At 47.7% G+C, this 21,943-nt stretch overlaps 1 protein-coding gene across 2 annotated transcripts in view; it reads left to right on the top strand.

Annotated features, from left to right (window-relative positions):
- The window catches only part of CNNM2 (cyclin and CBS domain divalent metal cation transport mediator 2), a gene marked incomplete at its 5' end in the record, with an annotated part of 120,495 nt that extends 104,565 nt beyond the window's left edge, over positions 1 to 15,930 (top strand). The window contains 4 exons of one of the 2 annotated variants that reach the window (XM_084246374.1): positions 8,034 to 8,127; positions 11,088 to 11,153; positions 14,776 to 14,960; positions 15,560 to 15,930. In XM_084246374.1, the coding sequence (XP_084102500.1) occupies positions 8,034 to 8,127; positions 11,088 to 11,153; positions 14,776 to 14,960; positions 15,560 to 15,769 (555 nt within the window). In that variant the 3' untranslated portion in view covers positions 15,770 to 15,930. The remainder of the gene's footprint in view (positions 1 to 8,033; positions 8,128 to 11,087; positions 11,154 to 14,775; positions 14,961 to 15,559) is intronic. The other variant, XM_084246375.1, reaches the window with a different exon arrangement.
- Positions 15,931 to 21,943: the final 6,013 nt, after the last annotated feature.

Raw genomic sequence — 21,943 nt, 5'->3', positions numbered from 1 at the left:
AAAAGACACTGCTTTCAATTTAAATTGTAGATGAAATAAAGTCTGATGTATTCAGAGCAAACAATTTATGTAAGTTGATTAAAAGAATATCAAAAGCTAGAACTTTGAGTTTTATCTGAAAAAGTAGTGTCTTAAACTAAAATGTGTTCAGGGGTCAATAAGGGCAATGGTAAAAGCACAATATGACTTCATGCTGAAGTCACTCAGCAACAGAGAGGAACATAGTTGGGGTGAAAAATTCCCCCTCCCCTCCCCCCACACACACATTGTTAAAAAGGAAACATACCAAGAAAAAATATTGGCATTTTAAATTACATGACCCGTAAAATGAACACAAATTTTGAGAAAATTAAATACAAAGCCAAGCAGGGAAGTAATTTTTAAAAAGTTTTATGTGATTGTTAAAAAGAAATCACTTCTCTGTCACATGTGAGGTCTAGTAAATTCAAAAAGAAATTTCATAAAACCACCTGCATAAATCATAATAAAATTAAATTAAATGTAAAAATGCACCATTGCAAAGTACTAGGTACTCTAACATCGTGATCAATTCTCTTCCAGTGGCTTACAAGTGAAAGTGTAGGAAAGGGTGTAATGTGGGCTCATTGAGTTTAAAAAAGAAACCAACTCTATTCATTTTACAGAACACACACAAACACCTGAAATCTCTGGACAGTTGCTCCAACTGGTAACAGTGGTCATACCTACGGAAGAGTCTTAGAGTACTGAAAATAGGGTTGAAAGGAGATTTGAATTTCTTAAATTCAGTGTGTGCTACTTATTTAAGTAAATAATTATTTAAGAAATAGAATTTATGACAAATTAAAACCCCCAAGTAGCAGCTGAATTAGGGAGAAAATAGACTATCACAAGATACATAGACTATCATAAAAGATTATTATTAAATAATGTAAATACCAATAATGCAGTATGTCAGAGTTTCAAGAAATTTTATTCCTCTATTTTTATTTATAAAAAGAACAAAGCTGGGCCTCCCTGGTGGCACAGCGGTTGAGTGCTGGGTTGCAAAGCTGCCCGCAGCTCTGCAGCTCTGGTTCTATACCCAGCCACGGGGCAAGGGTCCCACATGGCACGCAGACCTCTCCTGCTGCCCGCTGCTCCCCTCAGCAGTGTACTTCGGTCCTTCTGCCTGTTCTGCTCCCTGCTCTGGCTCTGGTGAATTCTTTCACCCTCCCGCGCTTCTGACTGTACCCAGTGCTTGTATAAATAAATAAATAAATCTTTAAAAAAAATTTTTTTAAGGAACTCAATTTCTGTTTTATACCTATAGAACAGGATAGTTTGACAGTCAGATACATCCTTTAAGTCCAATATCAGCTTAATCTAAAATCCAGTAGTAATACCAGCCAGTCTCACTTGTCAACATTGATAGAAGATCCTGAAATAGAAGGACCAGTTAGAGAACAGAAACACACTCCAGGGGCTGGTCGCTGTGACTGTGACTGAATTAGGTTAATTGTAGGAATGCAGGGCTGGTTCGGGGTATGGACAACAAACCATAATATGCCCCACTAACAAGGAGAGCAGTGAAGCTCACAGTACTTTTCACTCATACAGACAGCAGGCAAAACTAAACATCCATTCTTGATTTTAGAAAACAACCAAACATCTTTTTAAAAAATCCATGGAGAATGTAAACAAAAAAAGGCAGCCTCTTTTGGGAATACGTACATACAATTCTTGGTACATGTGCTTCTAAGGAAATCATTGTTTTATAAGGCTGTGTGTGCAAATCTATTACTTTTAAAACAGCGGAAATTGTCCATGTAGACATCTAAGCTAACCAAATTGAGAGATGAGGGGTCATTGTATAGCCACGAAAGATGTAGACAGCATATACAAAAACATCAAGTGAAAAAGCCAGTGGTGCACAGTTCCTATAATGGTTACAGGCCCCGCTAAGAAAAATAGTTGGAGGGTGTTAGATCATGTGTATTATCTATGCAGCCACTGTCTTAGAATGAAGGATGCTTTGGTCCTTTGGGGAATCAAATGTCTAAGAAACCATGTAAAAATCATAACTCTTACACAGGCGCATAACCAAATTGATTTCAAAAAGGCTGGCTTTTTTCCTTTGCCAACTGTTTAACTCATAGAAAAGAACACATTTATTTTCTGGTATCCTTTTTTCTGGTTAATTTCATGCCTTCTGTTTGTTGTCATTTAACTATCCCATCCTTGCTCATTTTAGGGCTTTTGACATTTTAGGGGCTCTTCCCAATCCCCTTCCCGTAGAGTGAAATCTGCTCTGTGGAGGTGGAGAGTGGATCTTAGAGCACAGCCCTTGTTAATATTATACTTAATAGCATTTCACCTGCTGTCGGGTATTAAGTCCTTAATAGCCAACCTCCTCATGAAATTTTGAATTGCAAGATCTGCATGTTCCAGGGAGTGATGGAGCCTTGATCTTGAATCAAGTATGGGTAACACTCGTTTTGAAGAAAATATTACTTGTATGTCCAGCATAGAGCCTATTTTCTCTTTAATTATGCCACTTAGATATAAAACTAGGGCTTTTATATGTGAAAATAGAAAACTAGGCATCAGCTCCTTTTGCTTAGAACTCTTACATACAACTATAAACCCAAATAGATTGACAGTTGATACTAAATCCTTAGTGGGCAGATAACCTTGTTTGGCTACTAGGAGGTGGGCCTGGTCCCAGTACTGTGCCTAGAGCTCTCTGCAGGCTCCCCGACTTTTGACTCTACCGGGCTCCCTATACCGGGCTGTGCTCCATGGAGCTACTTTGAATGTTTGCACAGTGTATTGTGTTATTATTTGGCCTCCCCTGAGTGTACTGAATTATTTATTTATATCTTAAGTTCCCCTCTGCGCCTTAAGTTCTCTTTAGCCCAGTGCTTCTCGAACTTCAATGTACACACCAGTTGCCCTGGGATCTTGTTGAAATGCAGACTTCGTATTCGTAGGTCTGGTGAGGGGAGGAGCAAGGCTGAGCCTTGATGCGTCTGGGAGCAACTTCTTCCCTGTGGACACTGGCTAATGCTGGCTCGGACATAAAGTGGCAGCACGTGGTTAGAAGATGGTCAAGCAGATGGACTGGACTATTGTTAATATTTGCCTATCACAGGGGCCTCCCCGGTGGCGCAGTGGTTGAGCGCTGGGTTGCGGAGCTGCCCGCAGCCTCTGCGGCGCCGGTTCGATCCCCGGCTGCTCCCCGAGCGCCGGTTCGATCCCCGGCTGCTCCCCGGCCACCAGAGGAGGGTCCCACATGGCGCGCAGACCTCTCCTGCCGCCCGCTGCTCCCCTCAGCAGTATACCTCGGTCCTTCTGCCTGCTCTGCTCCGCGCTTCTGACTGTACCCAGTGCTTGTATAAATAAATAAATTAATTAAAAAAAAATATTTGCCTATCACAGAAAATGTTTTTAACTTAAATATTTAGGAAGTAGAATGCAGAGGACTGTATTTGCAGACTCCAAAATGAAAAAGTCCTACGGGAGGCTGGAAACCAGCCGTCTTTGTGGTGTGTCCCTCTTACTGGGACCGCCGGGCAGTCTTGTGGATGTACCTGGAGTTTGTGCCCCTGACATTTAGTCGCCTCCGCTGAATACTTGTGATGATGATTAAAAAAACCAAACAAACAAATAGAAAATGAACCCCCTCAAAACCCCCCCTGAATATTATTTCAATTTGAGAGTAAGCAGGAGCCCAAGCAGATGCTCAGTGTCCAGGGTCTGGGGAGCCTTCAGTCCCAGAGCTGGTGTCATCTGGTCGTGACCCGATCACTGTTGTGGGGACTTCCATCTTGGCATAGACTCCACTGGGTCTGGTGCAGCATGAGACCAGGCAGGAGCGGGTGGGTGCTGGCTCTGTGAGAGGAGTTCTTGTAGTGCCTTCCACGGGCGGGTAGGATGCTATGCGGGCACCACTCGGGAGCCTGTTTCACCTGGGACAGTGAGGCCTTTTCCTTTGTCATTTTACCAACCTGACGCTCTTGGGGAGTCTGTCCAGTCATGATCTTTTTGCCTGTATAGTAAATTGCAGAAGTGTTTCAGAAGTGAAATGGACGCATAGTGCCTTCCCTTATGAGAAGGTCATTTAACACGCCTGCTTGGTTTTGAGCCAGGGAAGCCATCTCCTCATAGGGACACCCAAACCTGTGGATGGCCAGGTTTATTTGAAAATAGTCAATTTTGGGAGCCCTTGACATGCACACATTAATTTTTTAAAAAAGTGTCTACTGGATACTTCTAGAACACACCTACCAGGAAAAACTTCAATCCTATGGAAAGGAATACAGGGTTGGCTAGTTGAAAAACATTTGAAACTATAGAACCAGAGAGAGTTAGAACTGAAAGAGCCAGAGGGATCCTTTCATCTGTTGCAGTTTCATGAATGAAGTAAAATTGGTTGAGTGCAGTGGTTCCTAAATGCTATACTTGACAAATTTTCACTGGTTTGCAAAATGGGAAAAAAGTCACGGTGAGTTCTTCATAAAACTGTATGTTTTCAATTTAAAGACCTGTTTTTCTAAAATTACACATTTTCTGTATCTTGGGAGGTTAAAATATCTGGTTGGCTATGAAATGGTGGTCATAGTATGATAGCTGTATTTTTAAAAAAAAATTATATTTTAGCAAACAAATATTTGGTAGTCCTCTCTTCCCAGTACTGAGGATGGGAGTGTATTTTTATCTTTTTTTTTTTTTTCCATGAATTCTGGAAATCTAAACATTTAGCAACCAGTCACCTGGTGTATCTGCCTCGCGGCCAGCTGAAGCCAGACTAGGTAGAGTCCAGAAGGAAAATGGCTGATCCTTCCCTGCCTGAGAACCCATCTTGAAGGACAGAGCAGGGAGCCCCTGGAGTGGCTGCAGCCTAGAGCTTTGACCCCTCGGAAGCTGGCCCTGGAATGAGCAGGCTCATAGCTGCTGTGACGCTGGGGAAGCTTCCTGAGAGGACAGGTGCACAGAGGTGCCGGGGCCCTTATTCATCAGCAGGCTCAAAGCCACACTTGCCAAGATGCTGCCCGTTCACCATGGGAGAGCTGTGTGAAGTCCCGTATTGGTGGCTTGGGTGGCTCCCTGTATTCATTAGATCAGGATGCCTAGGACTGGGAGCCAGATCTCAGTGGGTTTTTAAAAGAAATCCCCAGGTGTTTCCAGAGCACAGTACCCACTGTGTTCTCTGCCTTGGAGTTCACCAGGCAGAGGGTCTGAGCAGCAGGTGTGAGTGCTGGCCCAGGACAGCTCTGGAAAGAAGCAGAGAGGGCTGCTGTCATTCATTCTTGTTTGGGGAGAGGCTGTTGCTCTGTAGTTCTGACAAGTGATCACAAAAGAATTGTGAGTGACATCACCTATGGGGACACAGAACATAAAAGGCCCCATCACCTGTGAAGCTGACGATCTGGGTCACTTAGAGCTCCTCAGGATGGAAGCCACTCTGAGGCTCGGGTCATGCGAGCCTTCCCAGTTCAGGTTGTGAGATGGTCCTGTGGTCACTTTTGAGATTACAATGAAAGACAGCCCTTTTCAGGTCAGGGGCCAGTCCCTGAGGACTGGGTAAGTTAACCCAGCAGGTGGACGCCATTAGGCATTGGGTTTTTATTGCTCCCCTGAGTATTGAGTCCCCTCCTCTCTTAAGGGACCCATCTCCTCTGAGGTCAGTCTCTTCACCCTTGTTCCCATTTTTTCCTGCCAGCTTCTGCATCACCACCTTTCATCCCTGCACACCCCTTTCCCCCCTCACTACTGTCTTTGGGCACCCCAGGGTCCCTAATCTTCCACAGCCTTGGCCCACTGAAGTGCTGCCCTCCGCACCCCACCTTGTAGAGCTTTTGGTCTACAAAATCACCTCTCCTTGTAGAGCTCCTGCCTCCTGCTCTCCTTCCCCGCAATGACTGGCTCGTCCCTTCTCTGCGGTGTGGAGAATACGCCTGAGGCCCAGTGGAGCCCTCCTCGCTGGCGCCTGTTGCTCTCCCAGCGTCCCTTGCCCTAGTTTCTGGGACGATGCAGTTGTCTGGTGGCTCTGCTTTGTCTGGCTCTCCCTTTGGTCCCACGTTCATTCTGGACCTCCCACTCTGTCCCAAGCTGCGGTTGGCCTTTTCGCTTTCCATTTACTCCCTCCTCCCGTTCTCCATCTCTCCTGCTTCTCTTGACCTTCCTGCTTCCATTTGACCCTTTTTGATGGATTATCTGCCTCCAAAAGGAATGTGTTCCCTCCTTCACCCCACCCAGCCCCTCCCGTGGTGCTCTTCCTCCATTTCTGATGTCCCGTTTCGCAGATCGCATCTTCCGCTGTGATTATTAACATTCCCACCCCCTCCGCCTGCCGTCTCCCCAGATCACACTGGTTCCTTATCCACAGCTTCCCTCACAGCCACTTCTTCCCAGTTGTGTGACTGCTGCACTCATGGACGCTAGACTTTGTGTTCCTAAAGCCATAGCCCTCTGATCTCACTCATCTTTCATGGAGTCTAGTCTGCTCAACACAGGTGCTCCAGGCCCACCTACCACGTCTTCCATGTGCTAACCCAGCCAGCCTGGTGGGCTGCTGCTGCCCCCTGGACCTTCCTTCACACCCTTCCCTTCTTTGGCTCAGTCAAGACCTACTTCTTGTGTTTTTCCTTCCTCCATAAAGTGTGTCTTTATAAAGAACAGGCATAATCTTCCTCTGCATTCCGGGTTGTCTTACTGGGTGTTCTTCGTGTATCTCTTCAGCCCACTCCCTCGTGTCATCTCCTTGGGCTCGCCCCTGCCTGCTGGCGCATAAGCCCTCGCGGGCTGGGTCTGTCTTCTCGCATCCCCTGCAGGACCCTGGTTGGGATCCTGCAAACCCTGTTTGTCTGCAGTTCTTACGGCTGGTGATTTAAGTTCCTTTCTTAGGAAACAGAACTGGTTGGACGTCGTAAAACCACTCTTTTCTTTGAGTGAGGGAAAACCACAGAGAGAGACAATGAGTGGCCTCTGTAACCCGCCTAATGTAGCCCCGTAGGCAGTGACCAAAATGAAGGTTTGTGCACCCGGGTGGCGTTGTGTGGCCTGTTGGCCAAGAGCCTGTTCCTTGCTGCGTACTCTTTCTGGGCCCCACTCTCCTGACTCCCGAGTGCTGATCGTGTGTCGTGGAGCTGTGAGCATTAAATGAATTGCTGAAGTTTTGTGCACTGTTCCTTTCCAGCTTCCGTTTCATTTGTTCACAGTAGAGAAGGCATCTAGAGGTGCCTGCTCTTTGGAGTTTCAAATTATAGGTAATACGAACAATGAACCTTTCTGACCCTTGTCTTGGAAGTCAAGATGTGCAACTCAATTATGAGACTATTTCCACAGCCCTGAGCACACCCTGAGTGCTGCCGTGAAGGGTGCTGGGGACTCCTGAGGCTGCAGGGGAGCTAAGCCATCACCAGTCTGTACAGAAGAACAGACAGAACAGAAGAAGTTGTAACAAATTGGAGAAAGGAAAGGGAAGGGAAAACCTACGGGAGGCTTTATCCTGAAGGGAGGCAGCTTTAAGGTGTTTTCCCAGGACGGTGGGGGGAGCTGCTGTGGTGTTGCAGTTCGCTGGAGTCTCTGGACAACCAGCGACTGCCCTGCAAGGCGTTTGCTCAGTTGGTGGGGACACTGTGCTAGTGAGACAAGTCCCCTGTTCGTGGCCCAAAACCATATGGACCCTGAGTCCACAGTTGCACAGCTTGGGCAACTGTCTCTGGACAGCCTCTCGGGGTTTGCCCCATTGGTGGGGCAAGAGAACCATCAGCTTTCTTACTGGGAAGAATCCGGGAACTAAGGATGTTGGGAAAAGATTAAATGAACTCGCAGCAATTAAACATCCCACTTTCACTGTCATCTTCTGCATCTCCAGCCAAGTCCAGTTTTCATAGTTACGGGGAATTAGCCTACTCCTCCGAGCGGGAGAGATTATCCGAGGCTCTGTTTCCGTGAGATTCTTGGGCAAGGAGTGCAGACAAAAGCCTGAGGAAGCACCACAACGTGTGTTGAGTTTTCAGATAAATTCATGTAATTGAACTGAAATTATTCCCCTTTTCTTTCCACAGGGGAAAGTGGAAGTAGAGGCTGGGAAAGAAGGTATGAAGTTTGAAGCCAGTGCTTTTTCCTACTATGGTGTAATGGCCCTCACAGCCTCACCAGGTGAGTTTCCTGCTCTGCCTCTAAGGGCAGAGCCATGTCTTGGGAAATAACAACCTTCTTCTACCTGCCAGGTAACGCTACTTATTTACCTTTTGAACTCTGTTGAAGTGTATATATATATATATATATATATATATATATATATATATATATGCAAAAAAAAACCTGCACAAATCTTAGGTGTATACCTCCATGAATTTTCACAAATTGAATATAGCTGTGTAAACCAGTACCCAGTTGGAGACAGACTGTCCCAACCCCCCTGAACCCCACCACTACACTCCCATTTTAGTCACTGTCCCCCTGAATTTACCCCTCTTAAATTCTAAGCATAATCCATTTTGTTTATTGTTGGATTTTATGTAAATGCAATTGTACAGGATGTTTTATGTTGAGTTTGCTTCTTCCAGTGTGATCCTCATGACGTTCGTCTGTATTGCTGTGTGCGCTTATACTTGATTTCTTTTCGTTGCTGTGGAGTATTGCGTTGTGCGAATATGCAGTGCACATGCACTCTTTTGCTGATGAATACTGGGGCGGTTTCCACCGCAGATAGTGTGGGGCTATCTGCAGAGTGTGACTGAACAGTCTTGTTCGTGTGTGTCTTTTGTGAATGTGGGTATATATGTACCCTGGGCCGCAGTGTCCCAGGCTCTGGTAACTGTTGCTCTAGTGGTGGCTGCCCAATGGCTTTCCCTAGTGGCTGTGGCCCCTCACCTGCCTGCCTGTACTTTATGAGGGTTCGGTTGTACTGCATCTACCCATTGGCATTGCTGAGTCTTTTAAGTGTTAACTATTTGGAGGTTTTTAAATTTGCATTTTCCTGAGGATGCATGATGATGTTACTGTGTATATAGGGGATGGCCTGTTCTTAACTAGAGAGCTGGCCCATAGAGACAGACAGCTCAGGGTGGCTCTGCCATGCGCTTTTGCCTAAGTACTCTGAGTACAGGGTTCCAAGATGCCAGCGGGTGGTGTCTGTCCTAGTAGGAACGTGAACAGTTTGCTGATGCACACTGGCTCACCTCTGGGATGGCACTAGGACCATCCCTTTCTGCATTGCTTGCTTCACAGGGTGCGTGCGCTTGTGCCTGTGCCCAGGCTGGAACTGGGCTCGCAGGTAAGCAGGTGGTGGAGTGCCACCCTGTGGCCAGAATGCCAAATGACATGCTGTGTGAGTAAACTTCTTTTACAAACCTCAGGTCTAAAAATAACCCATCCTAAAAGGACACTGTCACGTCTGAAAAACAGTCTCAAAAGGGAGGGGATACCTCCACACAAGTCACTGTGTGTGTCATATTCATCTGCCGCACCACACGGTTGTCTCAGAGCACCCAAGGATGCTGCAGTTAGGAAGACAGAAACATCAAGGATTCTGCCAAATTCTAAGCCTACTCCCTCTCTCCCTCCCCCCCACCCCAGATGCATCTTCTTACTATCCCAGTGCAGGGTTTTAAATCACATGGGCCATTGTCCCCACAGTAAACCGTTGACCAGCACCCAGTGTGAATGGGAGCCTGACTGGTTAGCCTGACTGGTTTACAACACACCTAATGAGTAGGTGTGCTGTTGTAAACTTGAAGATGATCCGTTTTTTTGCTACGAGCAAGGAAACTGGAAGATTCTAAGCTAGTCTTGAGAAGGCCTGTGTTACAACCTCAGCTCCATCACAAACGATTTCTCTGATTTTGAGAAAGGCCCTTGGTTTCCTTACTACTGAAAGGATATAGGATTACGTCTTGTGAAGAAGAATAGAAAATGCTAAGACTTACATGAGTGTTTGTAACCTTTAAAGTACAAAAGGAAATGTACAATTAGCTGTTGAGATTGTGGCTATTGTTTGGCAGTCAGCCTCACATTAGCCCCAGGTTAACAGAACCAGATTTATAAAGTGGCTTTGAAAAGAAAGCTAGGAGGGTAAGTGGTATGATTTTCTGATTACTGGTATACTTAAAATCTAAATATTAGCCTCATTAGAAATAAATACCAGCCTAGTTCAGATTGAACTACAGATTCATGTAAGCAAGAGCAGGCCTTCAGTATAAAAAAAATCTGTGAAGTTGGATGGGAGGGGTCCTTACCTACTTTGAAGTGCTAAGGAAGAGAACTTCATTGATGGCATCTTGATTATTACAAAGGCCAGTATTTTACTTGACTCGACAATTAGATTTAGGGATTTCATACAGTCATTGAGAGATGCAATTATAGTATAGTATAGTCATCACAAGATAATAATTCTATTTATTAATATTAGTTACCTGGCAAGATCCTACAGTAATCAGTTCTCGAGACCTGCCCAGAAAACACGACTCCTGCCCTGCCATCCAGTGCAATGGGCTTTTCCATCCATTGGTGCTGCAGCTTCCTGTCTGACTAGAAAGTGCTAAGGATGACAGGTCTGCTGTGCCTGGGAGATCTGCATATGACAGTCTTTATTTACTTTGCTCTATTTTGAAATTCATCCCAAAGTATTTTAAAGCATCAGGTCACAACTGCAGTCAGACTAAGAATGTAAGTTAATTGAATCACTGCTTGCTTGTTCCAGGGATGCTGTCAGCTATGCGGAGAAAGTGTGGGGTGTTGGCACGGGCGGCTGGGGTCACACTCTAGGGGCACTCGATTAATTGACCTCCCCTTTTGTGTGGCTATTTGTGATTTAAGTCCTTAAGAATAGCACGTTTTGAGCTATAAACCCCAATTGGGTATTAATGGCTTAAGAGATTTCTAAATTAGTAAAGAAGCATGTGAACAGGATTTCTCCCGACTTCAGCCTCCTGTAGTCCTCTTCCTGGAAAGCAGGATGTGTGCTTTATTTGTTCACATAATGTCATGCAGGTGTTTGCATTTCTGGAATTGAATGTTCATATTGGTGGAACAAGTATCCATTCCTGTCCCTAATTACAGAGATCTTCTTTCTTGCCTTTTGATATAGTCTCACCCTATTTTTCTCCATTTTTCAGTTCCTTTGTCCCTGTCTCGTACCTTTGTTGTCAGCAGAACAGAGTTGTTAGCAGCAGGTTCTCCAGGTAATTCTGCATGTTTCCTTTTCATAATTCTGATTTGCCTCCCTTGACCCCACAAAAGCACGGCTGGCCGGGTCTGCGCCTTTCGTTTGGTCTAGACCCCTGTCCGTTTTTCTTTGAGCACTAAAACCTCAAGTTTCTGCGACTTAATGGTGAGCTGTCCAGGATGATGTAAGTCTGCAGCAAATGCAGAGGGTTTAGGAGCCTGCAAGGGAATCTTGGAACATGCAGTGGTGAAACATGGGAAGGAAAGACGAGTCTGACACGGGCCGCCCGCACCCTGCCTGCCCCACACACACTGCTGACCTGGGCGTTCGGGGCGGCAAAGAGGAGTGGCTTTGGTTTTTTCTCTGGCCTCAGCAGGCCTGGCAGGTAGAGTTTGCAGGTAGAGGCCCCGATGGACCTCCAAACCTGAGGATGCTTCTGAGAAGCACTTTCTCCCAAAGCCTGTAGAACTGAGCTTTCTGGGTCAGCAGGAAGGGACCCTCTGCAGAAGCCCGAAGCGTTTCTGCGGCTCTGGGGCTTTTCCCAGCACCTGATGAATGGGGTGCACAGATTTCAGCGCTCCATCAGGCAGGTGGCCCTGCTTCTCCTGTCTCCCTCTTGTCTTGGAGCACTGTACACATCCTAGCAGCTGCTGGCTGTTCCCTGCCGGAGAGGTGGTCATGCCTGGCTGACATGTCCAGCGGCCACAAAGAAAGGCACAGCTTTAATCTTCCTTTAATTAAAATTGTTGGGTGTTTCTTTTTGGCAGCACCACTTTTCTGTATTTTGTTCCATACAGCTTATATTTTTAAATCTAACTGATGAAATTTGTGTTTCATAATCCAGTTTCAACCAAGCTCTAAAATGCTGATACTAGGTAAAGGAAGCAATACCTGTCTTAGAGAAAAGCTAATATTCCCTCAAATGTTTGCTCTTAAAAAGCTCGGGGTGTTTGGGAGTAGGCTATGCTTTATAGGGTTGGTTGGCAGAGTATTCACATATATACACACTTTTATATGTACATATATATGTTTGTATTTTTTGTATTTCATTTGCTCGCATCTGCTACCTAATTAAAATGTCGAAGATGCTGAAGTAGAGTGACCTTTGGGCAAAGCTAGTGGGAATGTCATTTGCATTTACTTTTTCTCTAGAACTTAGAGACTCCTTGGCTCTGTCCCCTCCATCTGATCCATGAATATAAAAACCTATTTTGTGGGTCCCGACCATCAGGAATGCTGGCATTACAATAATATGACACCTAATAAATGGGGTTCAACTAAATCATTGAGTCCATTGTCTTGTGGTTCCAAAGAAGAAGGTCAGAAACGTTTTCTTACTGTGTCTTTCCAGCTTACCAGCAAAAAGAAAGGATTGTTAAATAGGATGAATAAAGTAAGCCAAAACAGGAAGAAAATTCTAAGAAGAATTAACAGTGAAAGTCTTTTTTCATAATTGTTGTCATAAAACTTTGACACTTAATAACAAAGCATGACCCATCTGGGAGGTGGCCACTGAAGTCTTTCTTCTCCATGCTGTGACTGCTCAGACACCTCGCTTGTGTGCATGAAAGGCTGAGCGTGCTGGGTGGGTACCTGGAAACAGGTCTGGGCTCAGGACAGAAGGCAGTGTCTCCTGGCTCAGGACAGGCCACTCACAAAAACAGCAAGCCGACAGAGCCCAGATGCTTTGGAAGACCAGAGAAACTGCCCTGGCCACCTCCTCAGGGAGAAAACGGCAGGAGCCAAGGGTTACGGCTGAGCCCTCAGGCCAGCTCAGGCCCAGGCCCATCACTAAGTGGAAAGCCCTTTACGTGCTTTGTTTTTATGACCTTTACTTCTACACACACACGCAAACACCGTTCCAAAGGTATCTCTCAAAGTGGGGAATGTGGGGCATACGCCTTCCCAGGAATACAGCGGGATCCCTTGTTTCAAAGAACCATATGACCTGTCTTGTGGATGACGTTGTCACCAATCCGGAGTGCAAGGGCAGGCCTGTGGAGAGGTCCAGGGATAGAAGTTATTCAGTAGAGCTCCACAGAACAGAGGTGAGACTGTCATTTGAAGTTGGGTTGTCAGATTTTGCTAGGCATGATGGCAGATTTTTGTTACAGTTAAAGGACGAGACCAGCTGAGGGCCAGGTCCTCCCTGGGGGGATCTGTCAGGGACATAGGCAAAGAGGAGCCAATCTTCAGAAGGGGGAATTGACCCCTTGAAATTCAGAATCTGTCCTGTGTTAACACATGTCTGGTTAATACCAGTGCAATAGATTTGATTGCAAGGCAAAAATGGAAGAAGCCTGGGCTAGGGGCTGTGTTTTATATTTAAAGAAATTTACATTAGGAGCTACAGTGAGCAACAGCACAACTTCAGCCTAATTTCCCCCCCCCCTTTTTTTTTTTAAGATTTATTTATTCATGCATACGAGAACCGGGGTACAGGCCAGATGTGCGGGAGTGTGAGAGGATTCACCAGAGACAGAGTGGGAAACAGAACAGGCAGACTGACGAAATACACTGCTGAGGGGAGCAGTGGGCAAGACAGGAGAGGTCTGCTGCACCATGTGGGTATCTCACCAGACGGCCGGGATTGAACCCGCGCTGCAGAGGCTGCTTCACAGTGCAGCTTCACAGTGCTGCGCTCAACCGCCTGCGCCACCAGGGGAGGTCCCCTAATTTCCTTTTGTTTTTTTTGTTTGTTTGTTTTGTTTTGTTTTTTAAAGATTGATTTATTTATACAAGCACTGGGTACAGTCAGAAGCGCGGGAGGGTGAGAGAATTCACCAGAGCCAGAGCGGGGAACAGAACAGGCAGACCGACGAAGTACACTGCTGAGGGGAGCAGCGGGCGTGGCAGGAGAGGTCTGCGCGCTGTGTGGGACCCTCGCCGGTGGCCGGGGATCAAACCGGCGCTGCAGAGGCTGCAGGCAGCTTTGCAGCCCAGCGCTCAACCGCTGTGCCACCCGGGAGGCCCTAATTTCCTTTTGTTTTAATGAAAAAGTACTGTCAGTCTCATTGAAAGGATTCCATAGTACCCAAGGTAACTTGTTCATACTTTTTCAGGGCTTGATGTCTTCCAGGCTGAGTCATCCTCAGGCTGCTTGACAGGGAGGTCTCAATGTGGGGCCAGAGAAAAAGATAATAGGTTTGGCTGTGGAAGGGTATAGTATGAGCAGATGGAATTATTTTGATCCCTTTTAATCACATGCTGATTAGTGAACATTCTCAAGTCCTTTGCTTTTGCTTCTGGCTAAATAATGGAGGGCTGGCTTCCCAGAGCCCGTGTTTGGTATCGCCTAGCCCCTGTGCTTGGAGGCCTCAGCTTCCCCTGGTCTGCGTGCTACTTGGTGCGAGGGGATGCTGCCACCAGTTCCCCACCCCCAGAGTCTCAGGGAGGAGTGTGTCTGTTCACACGAACAGGGCTGAGCAGCTGAACTTTAATGGACCCGTCACTGGCTGTTGGCCGGGTGAGTGTGGGGTAGGAGGCCCTGCATCCTGAGCTGAGTGTCTGAGGCTTCGGGTATAAGTTGATGGGCCTTCTCTAGTATGATTGTTTCATTATTTGGAAAATAAAGAATTGACTCTTTTGTGACCTTGACCTCACTTAAAAGGTTATTGGGGTTTTCCTCGTTTTCCCAGGTGAAAACAAATCACCCCCTCGCCCATGTGGCTTGAATCACTCAGACTCTCTCAGTCGAAGCGACCGGATTGACGCCATCACGCCCACGTTGGGGAGCAGCAACAACCAGCTGAACTCTTCATTCCTTCAAGTCTACATTCCTGATTACTCAGTCCGAGCCCTTTCTGATCTGCAGTTTGTGAAGGTAAGAGAGCGAGCCTGGGGGCTGGGCCTGGCTGCAGGTGTCAGTACCCACAGCAGCTTCCCGCCCAGCCTGCCCTTTGGGATGGCCCTGCCTCCAGCTGCGGTGCCCAAGGCTCAGGCTGGGAAATCACTTATCTCCTTGCATCTGTCAAGTGAGCCACGAAATCAGATGCAGTGGCTTTGCAGGAAACAGCAGGAGACGCTGAGAGAGAGAGTTAGACCCTTTCAGTCACGACTCCAGTGGTTGGTTGGCTGAGGCTGGAGATGCGGAACCTTCCGCTTACCTTCTGTCCTGAAGCAGGGGTCTTCTCTTAGTCTGAAATAAAGACATCTTTTGGAGAATGAGCTGAGCCAGCTTTCCCTGATGGAAGCCTATCTCCCTGTGAAATTTGGAAATGGCTCCGATCAGTAATCTGACTTCTTATTCACCAGTCAGCCTGAACTTTTAAAAGTGGCTCAGTTTGTACTCAAGGATGCTTTTGCCCTAAGGAAACTACTGGGGCCTTTCTGGGGCTTTAATGTGTAATACAATGTTGAGACAAGAGAACCTGAAAATAAGTATTATCTTGGTTTGTTTTCTGTGCCATCTTCTGGCCCCAGATCTCAAGACAGCAATACCAAAATGCCTTGATGGCATCCCGGATGGACAAAACCCCTCAGTCTTCAGACAGTGAAAACACTAAAATTGAATTGACTCTTACGGAGCTGCACGACGGGTTGCCAGACGAGACGGCCAACCTGCTCACTGAACAGAACTGTGTGGCGCACAGCAAGGCCAACCACAGCCTGCACAGCGAGGGCGCCATCTAGGGGCGCCCCCCGCCCCCGCACTGGCCAGGCCCGGGCAGCCATGGGGCCGTCCGCCCCGAATCCCAATAGTGTGAGCTTGTGTCCCATGCTGCATCGCGCAACATCCTGAGACCAAAGACTTTGTCCCCTTCCTGGAAGAAGCAGAGGAGGCGCGTGAGGGGAGGTGTGGAAACTAGAGACGTGAAATCGACAGCTCGGTGCGGCATTCGAGATTTTGGAGATGAACTTCCACCCAAATAGAATCATGTTTATTTTTTCAGCTGTAACTTTTATCATTATTCACTCTCCTCTTTCCTCGATTTGCATGAAGTTGAACATTGTTGCGACTTATTATTTTTATCAAGAGATCATGTTTTTTAAGTGTCTTTTGCAGAGTTCTAAGTTGTTCTGTCTGAACTCTGATGTGACCCCATCTCGGATGGACCGGCTTCTCCAGGGGCCTGCCTTGGCCCTCCAGGGAGGGGCACCCTTCCCGGGCCCCCAGGGGTGTCACTGTGGAACTTGAAGGATGAATGAAGAAAACTGTCCGTGCAGACCTGCTGAGTCTGTCCTCACTGTGGGTGGAGCCTCCGTAGCCTGCAGCCACCTCTGAGCTCAGTGTTGTTTTAAGAAGTTAATGTTTAACTGTACCCCTTTCCCTCCGAAAGGTTTCTATGCTTGGAAATGTGATTTAGCTCCCGCTCTAAGGAATTTTTATCACCAAAACGAATGTTAATGAATTTTAAACCCATGGTTTATCATTGGCAAGAGGCAAGGTGACTTCATCCCGACATCCCTGCAGCCTGGGATCTCCAGTGCAGCCAGGCCTCGGCCCCCACCTGCGCCCCAGCTTACAGACACCATCACCCACCTCCCTGTCCTTGCTCTTGTTGACCCAGGATGCTGCTACACAGATGCCAAATGGAAATCTTCCACAGGGCTTCTGAGCAAACGTGGAGCTCAGGCTCCTCGCCTCCCTGCCGGAATGTATGGCATGGGCAGAAAAGGAGTTGGACCTTCCAGCTGCGCTCTGTGCTCCGTGCCGAGAAGGCGTTTCTAGACCCGTGTGTTTTGAGGAGGGAGTTCTGGGGACCCCCAGTCCCTGCCCCTCCTTCCAGGGAACCAAGAGTCCCTCTTCCCCTCTGTCCCTGGGGCCCAGCCGTGGCTGTGTCCCCACCCGAGGACCTCCGTGCCTCCCGCCTCAGATGTGGCCCGCACGAGTGGCTGCCTGCACAGCCAGGGTCAGTTCGGCCTCAAACAGGGATTCAGAAACCAAATGTGTGTTGTGGCCATTCCATGCGTGCGTCTGTCTTTCTTTAATACCAAATTCACCACGTGTAGCGAACTTAGTGTCGGGAGGTATATCTGGAGTTCTGAACTTTTAACCACCGTGTCTGTGTTTTAAGTGCTCAGCCCCGGGCGTGTGTACATTTTGTTGGTAACATTCATACACTGAAACGAGTTTTCACTGACCGTAGTTTCCATATAGAATTGTCAGCCCCGCTGCCTCCAGCCACTAGCCGAGAAGATAATATTTTCACCAAGGGTCTCACTGAGCCACCCCTTCTCAAGGTAGGCTGGCTTGTGCAGGGGAGGGAGCGAGGTGGGAGACAACCAGCCGCGTGATGGGCTGCCCTGTGGGGAGCAGTCTGGTGGCTCGGGTGTCCTCTGCGCACTTGCCGTAGCTTTTTTTCTGTGGTGTCAGTCTTGGGGCGTCTTCCTCAGAAGGGGCAGTGTCCCTTGGTGAGGGAGGTATTGGCTTCACCTGGAAGAGGCACAGGGACAGCCTCCTAAGCAGTGGGTGCCCTGCGATAGGGGTGCCCCTTCAGGGAGCACAGTGGTCTGCTGTTGGCACCTACCCTGCCACCAGACTTGACTTTGGTAGGACCCAGCATAAGTATCCCCTTTTATAAACTAATCTTAGTAAACGTGTTTGTTTCTTAAGCTGTATCTAGTTAAGTATATCCCGGTGTGATGCAGTAACTAGGATGAACTCTAAGAAATGAGGGTTCCCTATTAATGAAGTGAAAGCTGGGCTTTGGTGGATGAGCGGGGGGAGCTTCTCCCCCAAGCCATGCCACACGCTTGGTCCAGACAGCAGTTGCCTCCCCTGTGGTCTGGAGGAGCGAGGCCTGCCGACCTGGGGTTCCTCTGACCTTCAGCATCTCCACCACATCAGGGTCTCCTGGCCTGTCCCTCTTGGGGTGCCATGCTCCTGGACGGAGCCTTTGAAATCAGCGTGACGTGTTGAGTTTTTTCAGAACCCCGCTGTTCCTTTTTGAATCCTAAAGCTCTGTAAGGCTCTAGGGCGTGAAGAGAGGATTCCAGTTTCCACCTCCTTGACTCGAAGGAGAGACAGATTACTCGTCGGTGTTCTTGCCTGCGCGTGGTGGCCTTTGGAAAAATCCTCTCTCCAGTGGGACTCCCAGAGGACCAAAATTTTAGCCCCCCAAGTTTTAGTTATTTTCTTTGACTAGTACACTATTTTATAACAACAGGGAATCCAAAATAATTCCAGCCCGCTCCCTGAAGTAATGAAGGGTAACATTTGGCTATAGTTACCTCTGCTCTGGGGAGAGCTCAGCACCTTTCAAGCAACACTCAATGTTTGAGTGACCAGATTCCTTTTCTCTTCTGGAAACTGACCTCGGGCTGTTGAAGGCGAAAACACTGGCTTATTGCTTTGCTGAGGCAGCAGAATGACTTGGGCCTGGAAGTTCGGTGCCATTCGTGTCTGTGAAGGGAACAGGAGTCAGGCAGAGAAAGCCCATCAGGTCGCTGAGAAGACGATGTGCAATGGCCAGTCCTTAGCACCCCAGTGGGTGCTCCTCTCCCAGGGCTGCTGGCTGTGTAAGTGTGGAGGGCAGTGGTTGCAGGCTTGTGTTCTGATGGCTCCCGCACCGCCAGACCCAGGACCTAACCCTCCTCTGCAGGGGCCTGTGCCCAGCTCCGGGTAATGGGACAGGACCTCCTCCCAGCTCCTTCCTCAGCTTCCCCCCTGTGGGGACCCTGGGAACTGGATTCTTGGCAATCAGATGCTCCCAGGACAGTCTTTCTCTTTATGAGTCATAGGTTCGGTTTGGTTTTTCCCCTACTGCCTTGGAAGTTCTCTCCCTTTGTTTCTCTCTACTCTGTATTCAGCAGGCAAGTCCAAGTTCATTCTAGGAAAACAGAACCTTGAGATTTGAACACGGATACTGGGATGCTCATCTACTCGCTTAAGTCTTGGTTCTCAAAAAAATGAAATGTGAAAGGGCAGCCCCTGCTGCCCGCCCTCGTCCTCCATTCCTGAAGAGCGCTCAGCGCCCGCGGACAGGGTGGGCTTTCCCAAGCGGAGGACCTTGATGCATCTTGCCACTTTCTAATGGTTTGTTTTTTAAGGAATTTCTGTGCAAACACTGAATGCAGAACTTCACACTAATATGGGACATTAACTGTGAATCTATTTCCCGTGCTATGCCCTATACCGTAGGACTAAAGGAGCAGCTTCTCCAAGTCTAGGAAAATAGAATTGCATTTTCCCCAGGACACGAAGCAACAGGAACTTGGGCTAAGCGTGGACCATTAACTCTTTCTCTCACATGCTCTCCAGGTTGCGGATACCTGAGCAGGCTCTGGTTGTGTCATGGCTAGGGCAAATCCGGGATCTGTGGCCATTTTCACCTTTCCTGGGCCAAGGAGACCAAGATTCCACCAGTGCTCCCCAGGGGCAGTCACAGGGACAGGACTGATGGGGCTGGCACGGAGAGGTGTTTACCTTGTTCCACCAGAGGCTGCCAGGGCGGGTTGGCTTGGGAGCATATCCCATGACCGAGACTTCCTGGTGGCTTGGGCAGCAGGGACAGCTCCTCAGCCTTGATCACAGAGGGAGGTTTTCCTTGCAGGGGGCTGAGAATCCAAGGCTGAGCTGGCTATTTAGGGTGCAGAGGTTTCTGAGGCATCTGTTTGCTTTCTTCCTGAAGACACAGGCGGCTCTCCTCAGTCAGGTTTACTTCCGTTCTGGACTCTGGGCTCATTACTGGTGCTTCTGTCCAGCAAGGGTGCCTGGGTATGTTGTAGGATAACCCAGAATTAGAAGGGATTTAGAGACTTGAATGTGAAAGTGATTTGGAGATTCAGAAACCTTTCCGATGTAAATTTTATCAGTGAACAACGTACTCAGTGGAATTTTATACCTCAGGGCCATTTGGGAATCCTGTTTTTCTTATTTCTTTTGTATTCAAGTGGGCTGATAGGAGAGCTGAGTTCAGAAAATTCTGAGATTCATTTGCCTCCATTTGAATGGTGCTTGTTCATTACGACCATCCCTTAAGGTGACAGTGGCCCTTCTCCTCCAGCACTTGCAGGGATGCTTCCTGCAATGGACGCTTACTTGCTGATTTTCCTTCTGCCCTGTCTGAAGATTCCAGAGCCCTTGGTCAGCCCTAAAGAGAGGAGGAGATGGAGGTTCACAGCAATTGCAGAGCTTGGAGGAGTTTCCTCCTCCGTTTGGGCTGGGGCCCTCCTCTGCTACTTAGAGCTTTGTGGTTGGCTTGGCTCACGTCAACTCCAGCTATGCTAGAGCCACTGACATTTCAGTAGAATCGTCTTAAACATCTTTTGGTAGGAAATACCAGGCTGCACTTGAAGCAACATGAAAAGTTTCTGCTAGCGAGAAAGTTCCAGGAGTTGGTGTGTCAAGGTTTATATGTACACAGATCCAACAGGTGCCATCGGGCTTGATTGAATGAGTGCACGTTTTCAAGTTTTGACACCTGTAGTGACCACAAACAAATTAAATGGTGGGATGTCTGCCCTTCCTTGAAAAGGTATCTTCTGGCACTACTCCCATCTGACCAATATGGATTCACCAGAAAGTGTTTTCTTGGGGGCCACATTCCTCTTCAGATTCACCCTGGAGAGGGCTGTCCACTACAGGGACCTGGTCAGGCTTGAGTGTGTGCAGTTTCTGTTGGGGCCCAAACCCTTTGGGTATAAACAGTTGGTCTCAGGCTTCCAGAATAGGAGGAAGTGGGAAAGAGTAAGGCCCCAGGACTCTCCAGAGAGCCCTAGCCTCGCTTGACTTGTTAGGTCCAGCATTTGAAGTCTACTCCGAAGGTGGAACACATCAGTCCCAATGGACTTGTTTCTTGAGTCATTTAAACCCACAGATGTATGTGCTTTATTTTATATTATTTATTATGTACATATGCCTCTACTGTTAGTACACTGACCGTGATGAGATCTGTTCTGGAGCCCTTCACCATGGAGTCCAGGGTTCTACTGACCCTTTAGGCGAGGGGGCTGCAGTTTTGTTTTCATTTTAAACAGGTTGCTGCACTTAAAGTAGACTCAAGCACCCCTGGCTCCTTTTCTTGGGTCCGCCTCTATTCCTGATGACGAGAGTTTGGGATGAGGAAGAAAGCAAGATCCCCTCCCTTGTGGCACAGCCTCTCAGGTACCTTTGTGACACACGTTAGAGGTGGTTTCCTGGTGACCGGGTCTACTTTCCACAGAGGGGTGCAGCGTAACTGTGGGACCAGAGCCTTCCCTCTTCACTCTCACCCTCCTGAGTCAGGTCGGGTGCCTGGTCCCACCGCGGCGCTCGCCTCCACTTCCCACCTTGGATTTTAGAATCCGTCTTTGGACCCTGGAAGCTGCCTGCCCGCCTGGGCTTCTAATATGCCTTTCCTTGGTGTTGAGGCCCAGTGCCAACATTGTCTTGGTCCTCAAATAAGACTGTTTTGTGTCTGATTCCCATCCTCTTAGCCTTTACTCACTGTATCATAGTGTACATTTCATGCCTTTTAGCAGCGAATTTTTCCGAGCACAGCGTTCAGAGCTGTGTGCATAAACCTAAATAAGCACAAGTGACATGTATAGGTTTCATGAGCTGATTGTCATAATGAATGCATTTTATAATTCAAATGATGTTGTAGATTTACAATCTCTCCTATTTATTTTGTACCAATTTATTTGTAAATTTTGTGATTGTTTAAAAAGGTTTTTGTTTCTATTATTCTATTTAGATAAATGATTTTCTGTTCACCCTGCTAGCGGATGTGTGTTCCCTCTTTCCCCTTTTCATCTATGCAGCACCAACCTCGGTTCCCTGCCCGACTGCAGGGCTTCCCTGGTGGAAAGCTGGGCTTGGTGGTTGGCATGGAAACACAGCAAGGCATTTTCTTTGGATAGGTGCATCATCACAAAGACGTG

This window comes from Talpa europaea (assembly GCF_964194135.1).
Source record: "Talpa europaea genome assembly, chromosome: 10".
NCBI classification, from domain to species: Eukaryota; Metazoa; Chordata; class Mammalia; order Eulipotyphla; family Talpidae; genus Talpa; species Talpa europaea.
Note: the sequence above shows the minus strand (reverse complement) of the source record. Positions and strands in the feature narration are given on the sequence as shown.